Raw genomic sequence first — 11,479 nt, 5'->3', positions numbered from 1 at the left:
AACATCTCTAGCACCGTCCATTCTGAAGTGAAAATTTATACAACATGAAACAGAAAGGATGTTCTTGAATTTCCTTATTTTTAAACTTGCATTGTATGTAAATACATTATTTTCCCCCAAAGAACCTTTCCCTGTGTCTAGCACAATGTATTCTGTATATGTAAATAATTAGTCAATTTAATTATTATTATTATTATTATTATTATTATTATTATTATTATTATTATTATTATTATTTTTTTTTTTTTTTTTTTTTTTTAAGTGCCGGAAATAGTGCTCCTGGTAAAAAAAACCCACAAGGCAGCCTAGCTCCAGTTACTGTAATGTTGACATTGTTGTGCATTTTTAGCAGCCTTATTTGTCCCCAAGGTTTGTTAATACTCCTTCTTTGCAGGCACCCTTGTAGGTCTCATATCCTATCCCATAAGCCACGTGGGCAGAGATGACCCCCAGCTTAAGTGCCCCATCGATGTGTGGCTTCTGGTCATCAAAGAAGATGTGTGGCTGGATCATACTCAGTGGGGGCCCCTTGGGCCTCCCGGATAAGAAGAACGCCTGAGTGAGCTCCAGACCCCAGCTCTTCAGGGTCTTCAGGACCCTGGTCCCAGAAATGACTGGGTCGCGTGATGTCACCAGGAAGGTCTGCACAGGGCAGTTTCTATACAGACCTTTGGCGTGGAATTTTTTCTCCATGTTAACAAGAGCCTCCAAAAAGCACCTCAGGGGACCCTGAGGATGAAAGTCACATGGTAGGTCAGAGACGATATTCAGAAGTTGTCTGAACCAGAGTCAAAAACACAAAAGTCAAAGTATAAGAGTCAGGACACTTTGCCACCTATACCTGTACCATCATAACAGTACAGGACTTTAGTTGCAGATGTACCTCTCCAAGAGGGATGTCCTCGGAATCATTCTCATTTTTTATGTAGGCTTCCAGCCCTTTCTTCTTAAAAACAATCTCGGACTCATCAGAAAACAGGACTCCATCTCCATCGAAGGCCACGCGTAGCTATATTTTGCCAAAGATGGTGGAAAGAACAATATAGACATGTTATGACGCAAAATTGTGTCTGTAAGTAGTCAGGTCAGGGAAAGTTCAGCGACATGCATTCAGACTGAAGAATCCATCCATCTATCCATTATCTTAACCCGCTTATCCAGAACAGGGTCGCAGGGGGCCTGGAGCCTATCCCAGCATACATTGGGCAAAAGGCAGGAATACACCCTGGACAGGTCGCCAGTCTGTCATAGGGCACACACACCATTCACTCACACACTCATACCCATGGCCAATGCAGCCTAACCTGCATGTCTTTGGACTGTGGGAGGAAACCCACACGAACACGGGGAGAACATGCAAACTCCACACAGAGAGGCCCTGGCCGACCAGGATTCAAACCCAGGACCTCCTTGCTGTGAGGAGGCAGTGCTACCCACTGCACCATCCGTGCCACCCTGAACAATCCTCATATAATTATATTTAAATAGTCATTCAAGAAGCACATGGGCACAAAGCAAAGCAATGAACTTGAGCGTAATCGAAAAAGCTAGCCTAGTCTATTTCTTGCTCATGTACAAAACTGTCACATAAAGAAAAAAATTTTTTCGCAACATTCAATGTAACATTTGCATTTTCATTAGAATTTGTTCTTGACTGACTAAGCATTGCTAATAAATTATTCCACAAAATATGGGTCATTCATTTTCTGAGCAAAATAGATTACCCTTGATGGTAAGAAATTATTGTGTATCTCTGGAAAAAAAAACATTGTTCAGATGTAAGGTATTGAAATGTAATGTTATGATGAGGTTAAATAAAATCCCTCGTATGGACACAAAATCCAGAAAGCTGGTGCTCTCGCACCCACAGTACCTCTCCGTCTTCACTCCAGCGGTTCTCCTCGTCATTTGGGAACATGATGGCAGCTGCATGCCCTGTGGTAGGGTGAGACATCTTTCAGATTTTTTTAAAAAGCTTATTGAATTCAGCAATCATGAAAACCTACACGTGAAACTCAGCTCATAAAGAAAATGATGCTTGTGTTTACTTTTAAGGTAAGGGTGTTTAAATATAGACCAGTATATCATCTAGGAAGTTACATGCCCGCAACTGCTGTGCTTGGAATTTGGTGCAATTAGTTCAATTCTGTGGGTGCGACTTTCATTTGGGTGAAGACGTGGTGAGAAACTTTAATTTATCTGTGATCAATGGAGTTTTTACCATTGTTAATGGCATTCTCTACTTCTTCAGGGTTTTCTGAGAGGTAGAGAACTTTCGTGTTTAGTTTGCTGATGTAGTCATCCTGATGGATAGGAATTTGACGTAAACCTAAAGGGGAAAGAACAATCCCATTACTTTCATTCAGTTCAATGCTAATTCTGGGGTAGAAATGCTGAATTTTCAGTGCTTTCACATTTGAAAACAAAACTTCTCATAAAAAAAACTGATCATAACTAATTGAACAATTATTTTTCATTTCCTTCATCTGCTTTCAATTTGTCCTTTGAAATTAATTATGACAACATAGTTTATATTGTGTATGGCATTAACTTACATTCAGTACTGTGCTATAGACCTACTATACACTAAAAAAGGATTGCTTTTTGGTGGTACATACTAAATTCATTGAGGCTGTCTCTGAGGTATTTCTCTTGAGCCTGGTTCTTAGTCACCATCAGTACGATGTTGAATAGTGTCTCACTGTCAGGGTAAAGCTTGTGGAAATGGCAACTCACTGTCACCAAGGCCTGTTCCAAGCAAACACCACTTTCAGCCGTTTGCACTTTAAACAGCTGTCATGCGGTGAAACTCACAGATACACTACACTGACAGGTGAAACCAAGACTATTATTTTACTTGGAAAGCGAAAGCAAAATGACAATTAGTCATGAAACATTTGTAAACAGAAAAAAAACAAAAAACCCAAATGTGACTGTTCAAGAAAGAAGAACTAAACTGAGAGGATAATCTTTACCTTTAAAACAAATTCAAATAAAAATGAAACCAACACAATTTTCTGTTAACACTTACTTTTACAGTCCCTGAAGATACATACCGTATGTGGTAAGAATAGTACACAATTGGGTAATTAACACTGATTGGTAGATTGGAAGATTGGTAAATAGTCAGAAACTAAAACCGAAAACACCTCTTCTATTACTTATTAATTAATAAAGTGACTATTTTGTAGGTATGAAAGGTTTATTTTGGTCATAGCCTGAGCCTAATTGTGAACTTCCTTGGAAATTTGACAATACTTACTTAATATAGTTGTTTCCAAGAAAGTATTTTACCTTTACAAAGGGAAATGCCACTCCTGGCTTCAAAATCTTTTTCTCCTTGGTTTCACTTTCTTTTTGTTCCTTCATGTTAAACAGTATGCTTGCAGACACCGCAACAGTCATTGGGTCCTTAGTTTGGGACAAAAACAAATGCAAGCAAAGAGGTAAAAATAAACCAGGCAAATACAAGCGAAAAATATAGTTCACAGAAGATGTCCTGTTGACAAATATTGTGGCTCATAAATCAGATCAACATCAAAACATCCGCCAAAACACTCACACTTTTAGCCGCTGCTCCATCTTTATCATTTTTTGTGTAACCCTGTGCATGACTGACATTGTTGGTTTCCATGGCACTCATAATTAAAATGAACAGAAATGATTAAAGTCTGTATGTTGTTAACTTGTGTCAACCTGCTAATGTCTGCCGGTCAACTGGAACTCCTGTGATTGCAAATAGAAGCTGGACCTTGTAACTCGAGATAAAAAAAATTAAAAAAACCTTGTAACTGGAGATAAGCGCCCTTTCCCATAATGCTCCACTGAGTAGTCATGAAGGAACAGCTGGTAAGCAGGGTTTTGTTTAACCCTTTAAGCGGTAGCTTGAACTGAGTGGAGAGCCAAACCAATAGGGTTCAATTGCCTAGTTCAATAGCAATAATTTCACCATTATTCTTGCTGAAATTCTGTGCTTTAGCTGGAATTCTGTCTGGCTCTCATAGGTGGGGATACAGTGTATGGTTTCAATCTGTATTTGTAAATACTGGAAAAAAAACAAAAACAAAACCCTGGTGCAGCCACTTGTACAGTGCTTTGGATAAGACGATTCAGGTAGCCATGGTTTTGTGAAGAACTGGTATGCTTTTGGGGCAATGCATCTGCATCTATTTGCCAGCTATTGGCCCTGCAGCTGGACACATAAGAAATATAATTATTTAGCTGATGCTTTTATCCAAAGCAACTTACAGTTGATTAGACTATGCAGGGGACAATCCCCCTGGAGCAATGTGGAGTTAAGGGCCTTTCTCAAGGGTCCAACAGTTGTGCAGATTCTATTGTGGCAACACCAGGGATTGGACCACCAACCTACCTGAAAATGCTCACCCCATGTATTACATATTCTGGTATTTTGTGTATTGTCCAGTGCAATATGTGACAACTGGTAAGAGTGCATAGTGGAGTATAAATTAAATATACAGCATTGTCCATTCTGAAGAATTTCTCTCAGAAGCATTCCCTATTTTTAGGTTCTTCAAAATCATTTATTACATTATATGTAAACATGGAGTCAGATAAAAAAAATAAAAAAAATTAATATGAATAATTGACAGGTTTTGTATTCTATTTTTAATGGACAAACAATGAAGATACAGGAAAGACAAAAAAACAGCACAGGTCTAGTTAATGCTGACACTGTTGCCTTGTTTATCCCCATGGTTTGCTTCTTCTTCTTTAGCTTCCTTGTCGGTCTCATATCCTATCCCATAAGGCACTAGGGCAGAGACGACCCCCAGCTCAAGCCCCTCATTGACATGCATCTTCCGGTCATCAAAGAAGATGTGTGGCTGGATCATACTCAGTGGGGGCCCCTTAGGCGTCCCGGATAAGAAGAACGCCTGAGTGAGCTCCAGACCCCAGCTCTTCAGGGTCTTCAGGACCCTGGTCCCAGAAAAGACTGGGTTGCGTGCTGTCACCAGGAAGGTCTGCACAGGGCAGTTTTCATTCGGATGTTTGGCGTGGAATTTTTTCTCCATGTTAACAAGAGCCTCCAAAAAGCACTTCAGGGGACCCTGAGAATGAAAGTCACAGGGTAGGTCAGAGACGATATTCAGGAAACAACCAACGCTGTCAAAAGACAAAAGCCAAACAAGGTATAAAAGGCCAGTTCATAATTAGTTGATGTACATATGTTGCTACATTATCACCAACATTCCATTATCGCTCCACGTTAATTTTGAAAGCTGTCGCTCATAAAAAGTATAAACGAAGAACGCAGCGCCAAACTCAAGACATGATGACACTAGAGATGAGAATGTACGATGATGTCATGCCAATCGAGCCAGCAAATGGGGTCAAAGTTCAAAACAATTTATGTAAATACGCTCTTATGGCTCAGGCAGTAAGAGCGGTCGTCTGGCAGTCGGAGGGTTGCCGGTTCGATTCCCCGCCCGGGCGGTGTCGAAGTGTCCCTGAGCAAGACACCTAACCCCAAAATGCTCCTGACGAGCTGGTCGGGGCCTTGCATGGCAGCCAATCGCCGTCAGTGTGCGAGTGTGTGTATGAATGGGTGAATGGAGAAGCATCACTTGTACAGTGCTTTGGATAAAGGCGCTATATAAATGCCTGCCATTTACCATTCATGTACGTCTCAGCGACAGGCACAAAGTAGGCACATGATAGTGACAACATCAAATTGTCTGCCGTTCTTTTATTTGACGATCAAATGTGGGATCGCTGGTGGCAACGATCATGCCTCACCAGACTATAAACTGGCCTGAAGAGGGGCCAACATTGGCTCAGGCGGAAAGAGCAGTCGGAGGGTTGCCGGTTCGATTCCGCCCTGGGTGAGTCAAAGTGTCCCTGAGCCAGACACTTAACCTCTAAATGCTCCTGGTGCCTTGCACGGCAGCCACAGAAGCATCAATTGTACAGCGCTTTGGATAAAGGCGCTATATAAATGCCAACCATTTACCGAGAGACTTTTGCTCTGCCAACGATGCCATGGTTACTAGCTGCTTCAAGAAGTTACCTCTCGGAGGGGGACGTCCTGTTTCTCATCCTCGTTTTGTTTGAAGCTCTCCAGCCCGTGGATCGCCTTTGCACTCTCGGGATCTTGAGAGAACAGGACGTTATCTCCATCGAAGGCCACGCGAAGCTGAATTTGATCCGTAGATGGTGGAGGAATTTCCACGCACGCTAGTCTCTAGAGTTTGCAAAGAATGGTGCAAAAAACAAAACCCCAAAAAATTCAGTGAGCAGCAGTTCTGCAGACAGAAATGCCTTGTTAGTGAGAGATGTCAGAAGAGAATGCCCAGACTGGTGAAAGCTGACAGGATGGTGACAGTAACGCAAATAACCACACATCACAACAGTGCTATGCAGAAAAGTATCTCTGAACACACAACACATCATAACTCTAAGTGCATAGGCTACAGCAGTAGAAGTCTAAAAAATAAGTCTTATAAATACTTAACAAAGTGCTTGGTGAGTGTATATAGCACAATCGTACCATGATTACAATACAACATGCTGTCCAGCACAAGAGCTAAAGGCCTGTAGCGTAGTGGTTAAGCTACATGACTAGCACCCACAAGGTCGGTGATTCGAATCCCGGTGTAGCCACAATAAGATCCGCACAGCCGTTGGGCTCTTGAGCAAGGCCCTTAATCCTGCAATGCTCCTGGGGAGGATTGTCTCCTGCTTAGTCTAATCAACTGTACATCGCTCCGGATAAGAGCGTCTGCCAAATGCCATTAATGTAAAATATCAACATTTTATCAGATCCTCTGGTAGGCTATTCCAATGGGTGGGGCAATATCTGCTAAATGCCTCCTCTTCACAGGTTTCAGCTCTGTTTTGAGGAGCAGCTAACAGGATACTGAAGGAATCTCACAGGTTCGTAATGTAAAAGCAGATCAGAAATAGAGCTGGTACGAAGTGCTCCCTTCCACTTTCATAATTGGAACCGAACCCTACTTCGCATGGTCTCCATATTTCATTGCAGCATTCTCTCCTTGAAACAAGGGAAGGCAACATCAGAAAGGAAGCATACGATTTGGAATCGAACCCAGCCTAGGTGGCGTCGAGTGATCGACTGAAATAGGATGCATCAGACCTCGCACTCCCAGTACCTCTTTCTCCACACTCGATTTGTCTCCCTTGTTATTGGTGTCATTGGGGAACATGATGGCAGCTGCATGCCCTGTGGGGATTGAGACACGTCTGAGTTCTAGGCTTTAATACACTGGATATAGGCTTCTTTGTTTACAGCATGATAGAAATCTTAGCCTCACAAACCTCACCATTTACTTTGGACATTCTGCATTTATATTTCAGTCTACTACTTTTGCAAACGGCTAGGATTCAATCAACATTTGTCCTTATATTTGATTAACAATAAAAAGCAAGTATTTAAAAAAGTTTGCTTGCAGTAATCACTAAAACTAACTGTCAAACGTGAGTTAGTAAAGAAAATGTGCAATATGTGTAAAACATGTAATGCTGGCATTTGCTTTAAAGTCAATGTTAAAGACACATGTTGTTTAAATACAGGATAGTACATAATTGCAACTGCTGGACTTAAAGAATTTGTAAACGAATACACATGCAGTTAAACTTTCAGTTTTCATTTTGGCATTTGATTTGTGATACTGAGTCTTTAACTCCACCGTTTTTAATGGCTCTCAGCTTTTTCAGGGTCCTCAGAGAGGTAGAGAATTTTTGTGTCAAGTTGGCTGATGTAGTCTTCCTGATGGACATCAATTTCACTTAAACCTAAAGGGGAAGTAAACAAAAAAAACAAAAACAAAAAAACACACATATTACAACAGAGGTATGCAGAAGAGCATCGCTGAATAAAATTCAGTTCATTGCTAAACTCATTCAAAATAGGCCAAAACCATTCATCTTTTGATAATATTATCGAGGTGTTTAACCCTGCTTCCAACAACATAAGGTCAGAAAATTAAGATCATTTAGACAGGCCAGACCCCCCCCTTAACTGTTGGATTACAACTGTCATTTTAAACAGATTCTCAGGTCCACAACACCGAATAGAAACGCTTCATTCTCAGTAGATTTGTGTCTGAATAAAATGCATAGCATATGAACAAAGTTATTTGCCAGTTATTTCTCATTTTGTACCTTCACATGCATTCACTGTTGTACTTGCAATGTAGTATAATTACATAGTTGACATAGTTTATTTCATCTATTGCATTTGCATACATACTATGCCATACGCTATAATATAAGGTGTGTGCACTACGAATACTGTACGTACCCAACTCACTGAGGCGGTCTCTGAGGTATTTCTCGTGATTGAGGTTATTAGTCATCAGGACAAAATTGAATGGCATGTCAGTGTCGGACTCAAGCCCATTCACTGTCAGCAAGGCCTGTTCCAAGCAAACACCGCCTTCAGCAGCAGTTTAAACACCTCTCATAACACTCACGGCTAGTGACATTTGAAACCAACAGTATTATCATAAATTCATCCTCAATGTAATATGAAGACAAGTCATGAATAAACATTTGCACACTGAAACCCCCCCCCCCCCCCCCCCCCAAAAAAAAAAACATGCCAGTCTAAGACACTAAACATTTTAAGACACATCTATGTCAAATGAGAGTGTATATTCTAAAAATACACGATGCACTTCTGAAGAAAAGAAAAAGAAAACGCTTAAGTACCTTCACGAAGGGAAACGCCACTCCTGGATTATCCATGTTAATCAGCAATATTTCAGACACTGCGATGGTCATTGGTCCCTGGAGTTACAGCAAGAAAGGCAAGCACAGTTTTAAACACAGCTAATGTATGCATGTGTGCGTATGCGTGTGCGTGTGTGTGTGAAAGAAGAAATATATAAACCAGGCAGTGCAAACAACAAGTATGGCTGACGCAGCAGGGAAGCTGACGATTATTATGGCCTCAATCTGATATCAAAACGTAGGCTATATCACTCACACTTTTGCCTGCTGGTCCATCTCCAACTCCTTTGTCATACGGTGCATTACTGGCATTGTTCTTTTCCATGTCAATCATAATTGCAATTAACATTAAATTTAAAATATGTTGTTAACTTAAGTCAACCTGCTAATGTCTGCTCGTCTATAACGTGCCGAATGAGCCTCATAACTCGAGAGAGTTATCCCATCCCGTAATTCTCAATCGAGTAGGTTTTAGTTCCTCATTCTTACACACTGAGAAATTCCGCCTTTACACCTGGTCACTTGTATCCAGCTATGATTGAACTACATTGCATTTGTAGTCAGATGCGCCTCCGGTTAGCCTGATTGAAATCCCATTGCTAATTTTCCCGTCAAATGCAAAGCCCTGACAACCCACTACCTGTTGTGTTCCGCCACTCGCAGAGCAATTATGGTAGCTGCTAGAAAAGTTCGTAAGGCATATTTACAACAATATACAACAGAAGACGGATGTACTTGAAACGGTTTAATACAGCATCGACCGCGGTTGCAACCGTAACAAAACCAGTTCGATTTATCTTTCTGAAATTTTCTGAACTGAATTCTGTCCCGGAATTATTGCTCGAACATCGGCCACGGGTGTCCTCCATGCTTGTTGTTATTGCGAAGTTACATTTGTTCCGGCTTTTTTAGGACGGATAAGTTGCATGACGTTATACTTTGGGAGGAATTTCGGTTGTCTTTTGTGCATTTTGCGTCTTGGAGAGGTAGACGCACACTTGTATAACATCCGTATGGAATGCGTCTCGGACCTCCCCCTGAAGTGGTTTGGGCGACCTGTTCCTAATGCGTCTTGGTCGCACCTGCATATGCATGTGGATAATCACTATCCGGATATTCAAGACGCTTGAAACGACCAAGTGTCAACGGGGTCTCCGATAGTTAGTCAGTTTGTAAATAGGATATTCTTTATTCCAGATCTCAACTATTTGGACAGCTGCCAGGTAAATAATCTTTAATTTAGAATTCCAGCCAGATAATTCCACTATTATTCTGTGTTCATGCTGGAATTCTGCCTGACCTGCTATGTGGAGAGGAGATGGTGAATAAAGCAACAAACCTTTCACAATTTTACAATTTGGGGAAACCTACATTTTAGCGATGGTCTCTACCCGAACCGCTGGGGTGCACTTATTCTTGCCAAGACCTTCCAAGAGTACATTTATCAGTTGTTCTCCCTGCCTCATGCAATTAAAAGTAGGTGCACATTTACAACTTACATGTAACCTTTTGCCACCTGGCAACTGCCTAGGAGCTGTGTCCACTAACACAGAGCAATCACATTCTACGTTTTAACTTTTTCTTCAGGAATATGATGTTATAGGTTAGCCCTCGTGTAATGTTTGTGGATCAGCTACATCAGGTATGCTCTTGGGTTGGTTTTGACACACCATAATTTAGCCACTTCCTAGTTGTCATAATAGGTGACTTGTTTTTTGTCCAGTTGTATTGTACCTTACCAAAGACCTAGGCAGTCATCTACAAGTTTTTGTACTTTTGAGCTTTTACCTCTTTTATTGTATAATATCACTCACACGTTTTCCTGATGGTCCATCTCCAACTCCTTTGTCATCCGGTGCATTACTTTCTTTGTTAGACTCCATGCCGCTCATAATTGCAATTAACTTGCAATTAACGCAATTTTACTTAAGTCAACCTGCTATTGTCTGCTCGTCAACTGATGCGTCTATAACGTGCTGAGCCTCATAACTCAGAATTCCAGCCACAGAACCAGGATGCCAAATTAGGATCACCCAAACCACAGGTGTGCTCTTATTCTTGCCAAGATCTCCCAGGCGTATGTGTTGGTTGTTTTCCCTGCAAATGAAAGTCGGTACATATTTGGAACTTGTATGTAAACCTTCCTCCCCTGGCAACTGCTTCAGAATTGTGTCTACTCACGCAGACCAATCAGATTCTACATTTGTTTTGGGTCTAGTTTATATATAATGTGATAGGTTTTCCCTCCTGTTATGTTTGTGGATCGGGTCGGTGGTTTGGGTCGGTTTTGACCCACCATAGTTTAGTCACTTCCTAGTTGTCATAATAGGTATCTTGTTTTTTGTCCCGTTGTATTGTACCTTACTAAAAACATAGCTATCTACAACTATGAGATTAACAACATTTGAGTCCATACAGACCTCATTTGATGTATGTCAGAGATGCTCTTCTGCATACCACTGTTGTAATGTGTGGTTGTTGACATTACTGTCCCCTTCCTGTAAGCTTCAACCAGTCTGGCTCTTCTCCTTTGAATGATTCAAATGTCATGATTGTCATGATAGATGCATACAATATGGTTTATTATCTCATTTCAGTGTAGTGTATACTTACCTGTTTTTTTACCTGTAGTTTTTCTTGATGACAGACCATTTGTTCATGTTCATTAAGACATATAGACCATGAAACAAACACATTAACATGTACCCACGGATGCAGCAGATGTGGTTGTTGAATGGTGACAAGCTAGCTAAGTTAGCCTCCA

At 41.0% G+C, this 11,479-nt stretch overlaps 2 protein-coding genes across 3 annotated transcripts in view; both read right to left on the bottom strand.

Moving 5' to 3' along the window:
* Positions 1 to 354: 354 nt before the first annotated feature.
* LOC133139370 (cytosolic 5'-nucleotidase 1A-like) lies at positions 355 to 2,284 on the bottom strand. Its single transcript, XM_061258903.1, has 4 exons — positions 2,222 to 2,284; positions 1,874 to 1,935; positions 884 to 1,009; positions 355 to 729 (listed from the first exon to the last, which is right to left on the bottom strand). Exons 2-4 carry the CDS (start codon positions 1,916 to 1,918, stop codon positions 355 to 357), a joined length of 546 nt encoding a protein of 181 aa, XP_061114887.1. The 5' UTR covers positions 1,919 to 1,935; positions 2,222 to 2,284.
* A 2,340-nt stretch (positions 2,285 to 4,624) lies between these two features.
* Positions 4,625 to 11,479, bottom strand: part of LOC133136945 (cytosolic 5'-nucleotidase 1A-like) — a 31,778-nt gene continuing 24,923 nt past the window's right edge. Inside the window, exons 4-6 of one of the 2 annotated variants that reach the window (XM_061254839.1) lie at positions 7,134 to 7,204; positions 6,032 to 6,205; positions 4,625 to 5,072 (exon numbers count right to left, since the gene is read on the bottom strand). In XM_061254839.1, coding sequence (XP_061110823.1) covers positions 4,680 to 5,072; positions 6,032 to 6,205; positions 7,134 to 7,204 — 638 coding nt within the window. In that variant the 3' untranslated portion in view covers positions 4,625 to 4,679. Of the gene's footprint in view, positions 5,073 to 6,031; positions 6,206 to 7,133; positions 7,205 to 7,683; positions 7,777 to 8,284; positions 8,400 to 11,479 lie in introns of those variants that run through there. The other variant, XR_009709570.1, reaches the window with a different exon arrangement.

The sequence above is a fragment of the Conger conger genome, chromosome 1 (assembly GCF_963514075.1).
Source record: "Conger conger chromosome 1, fConCon1.1, whole genome shotgun sequence".
In the NCBI taxonomy this organism is placed as follows: Eukaryota; Metazoa; Chordata; class Actinopteri; order Anguilliformes; family Congridae; genus Conger; species Conger conger.
This window is presented reverse-complemented; position numbering and strand designations above follow the sequence as displayed.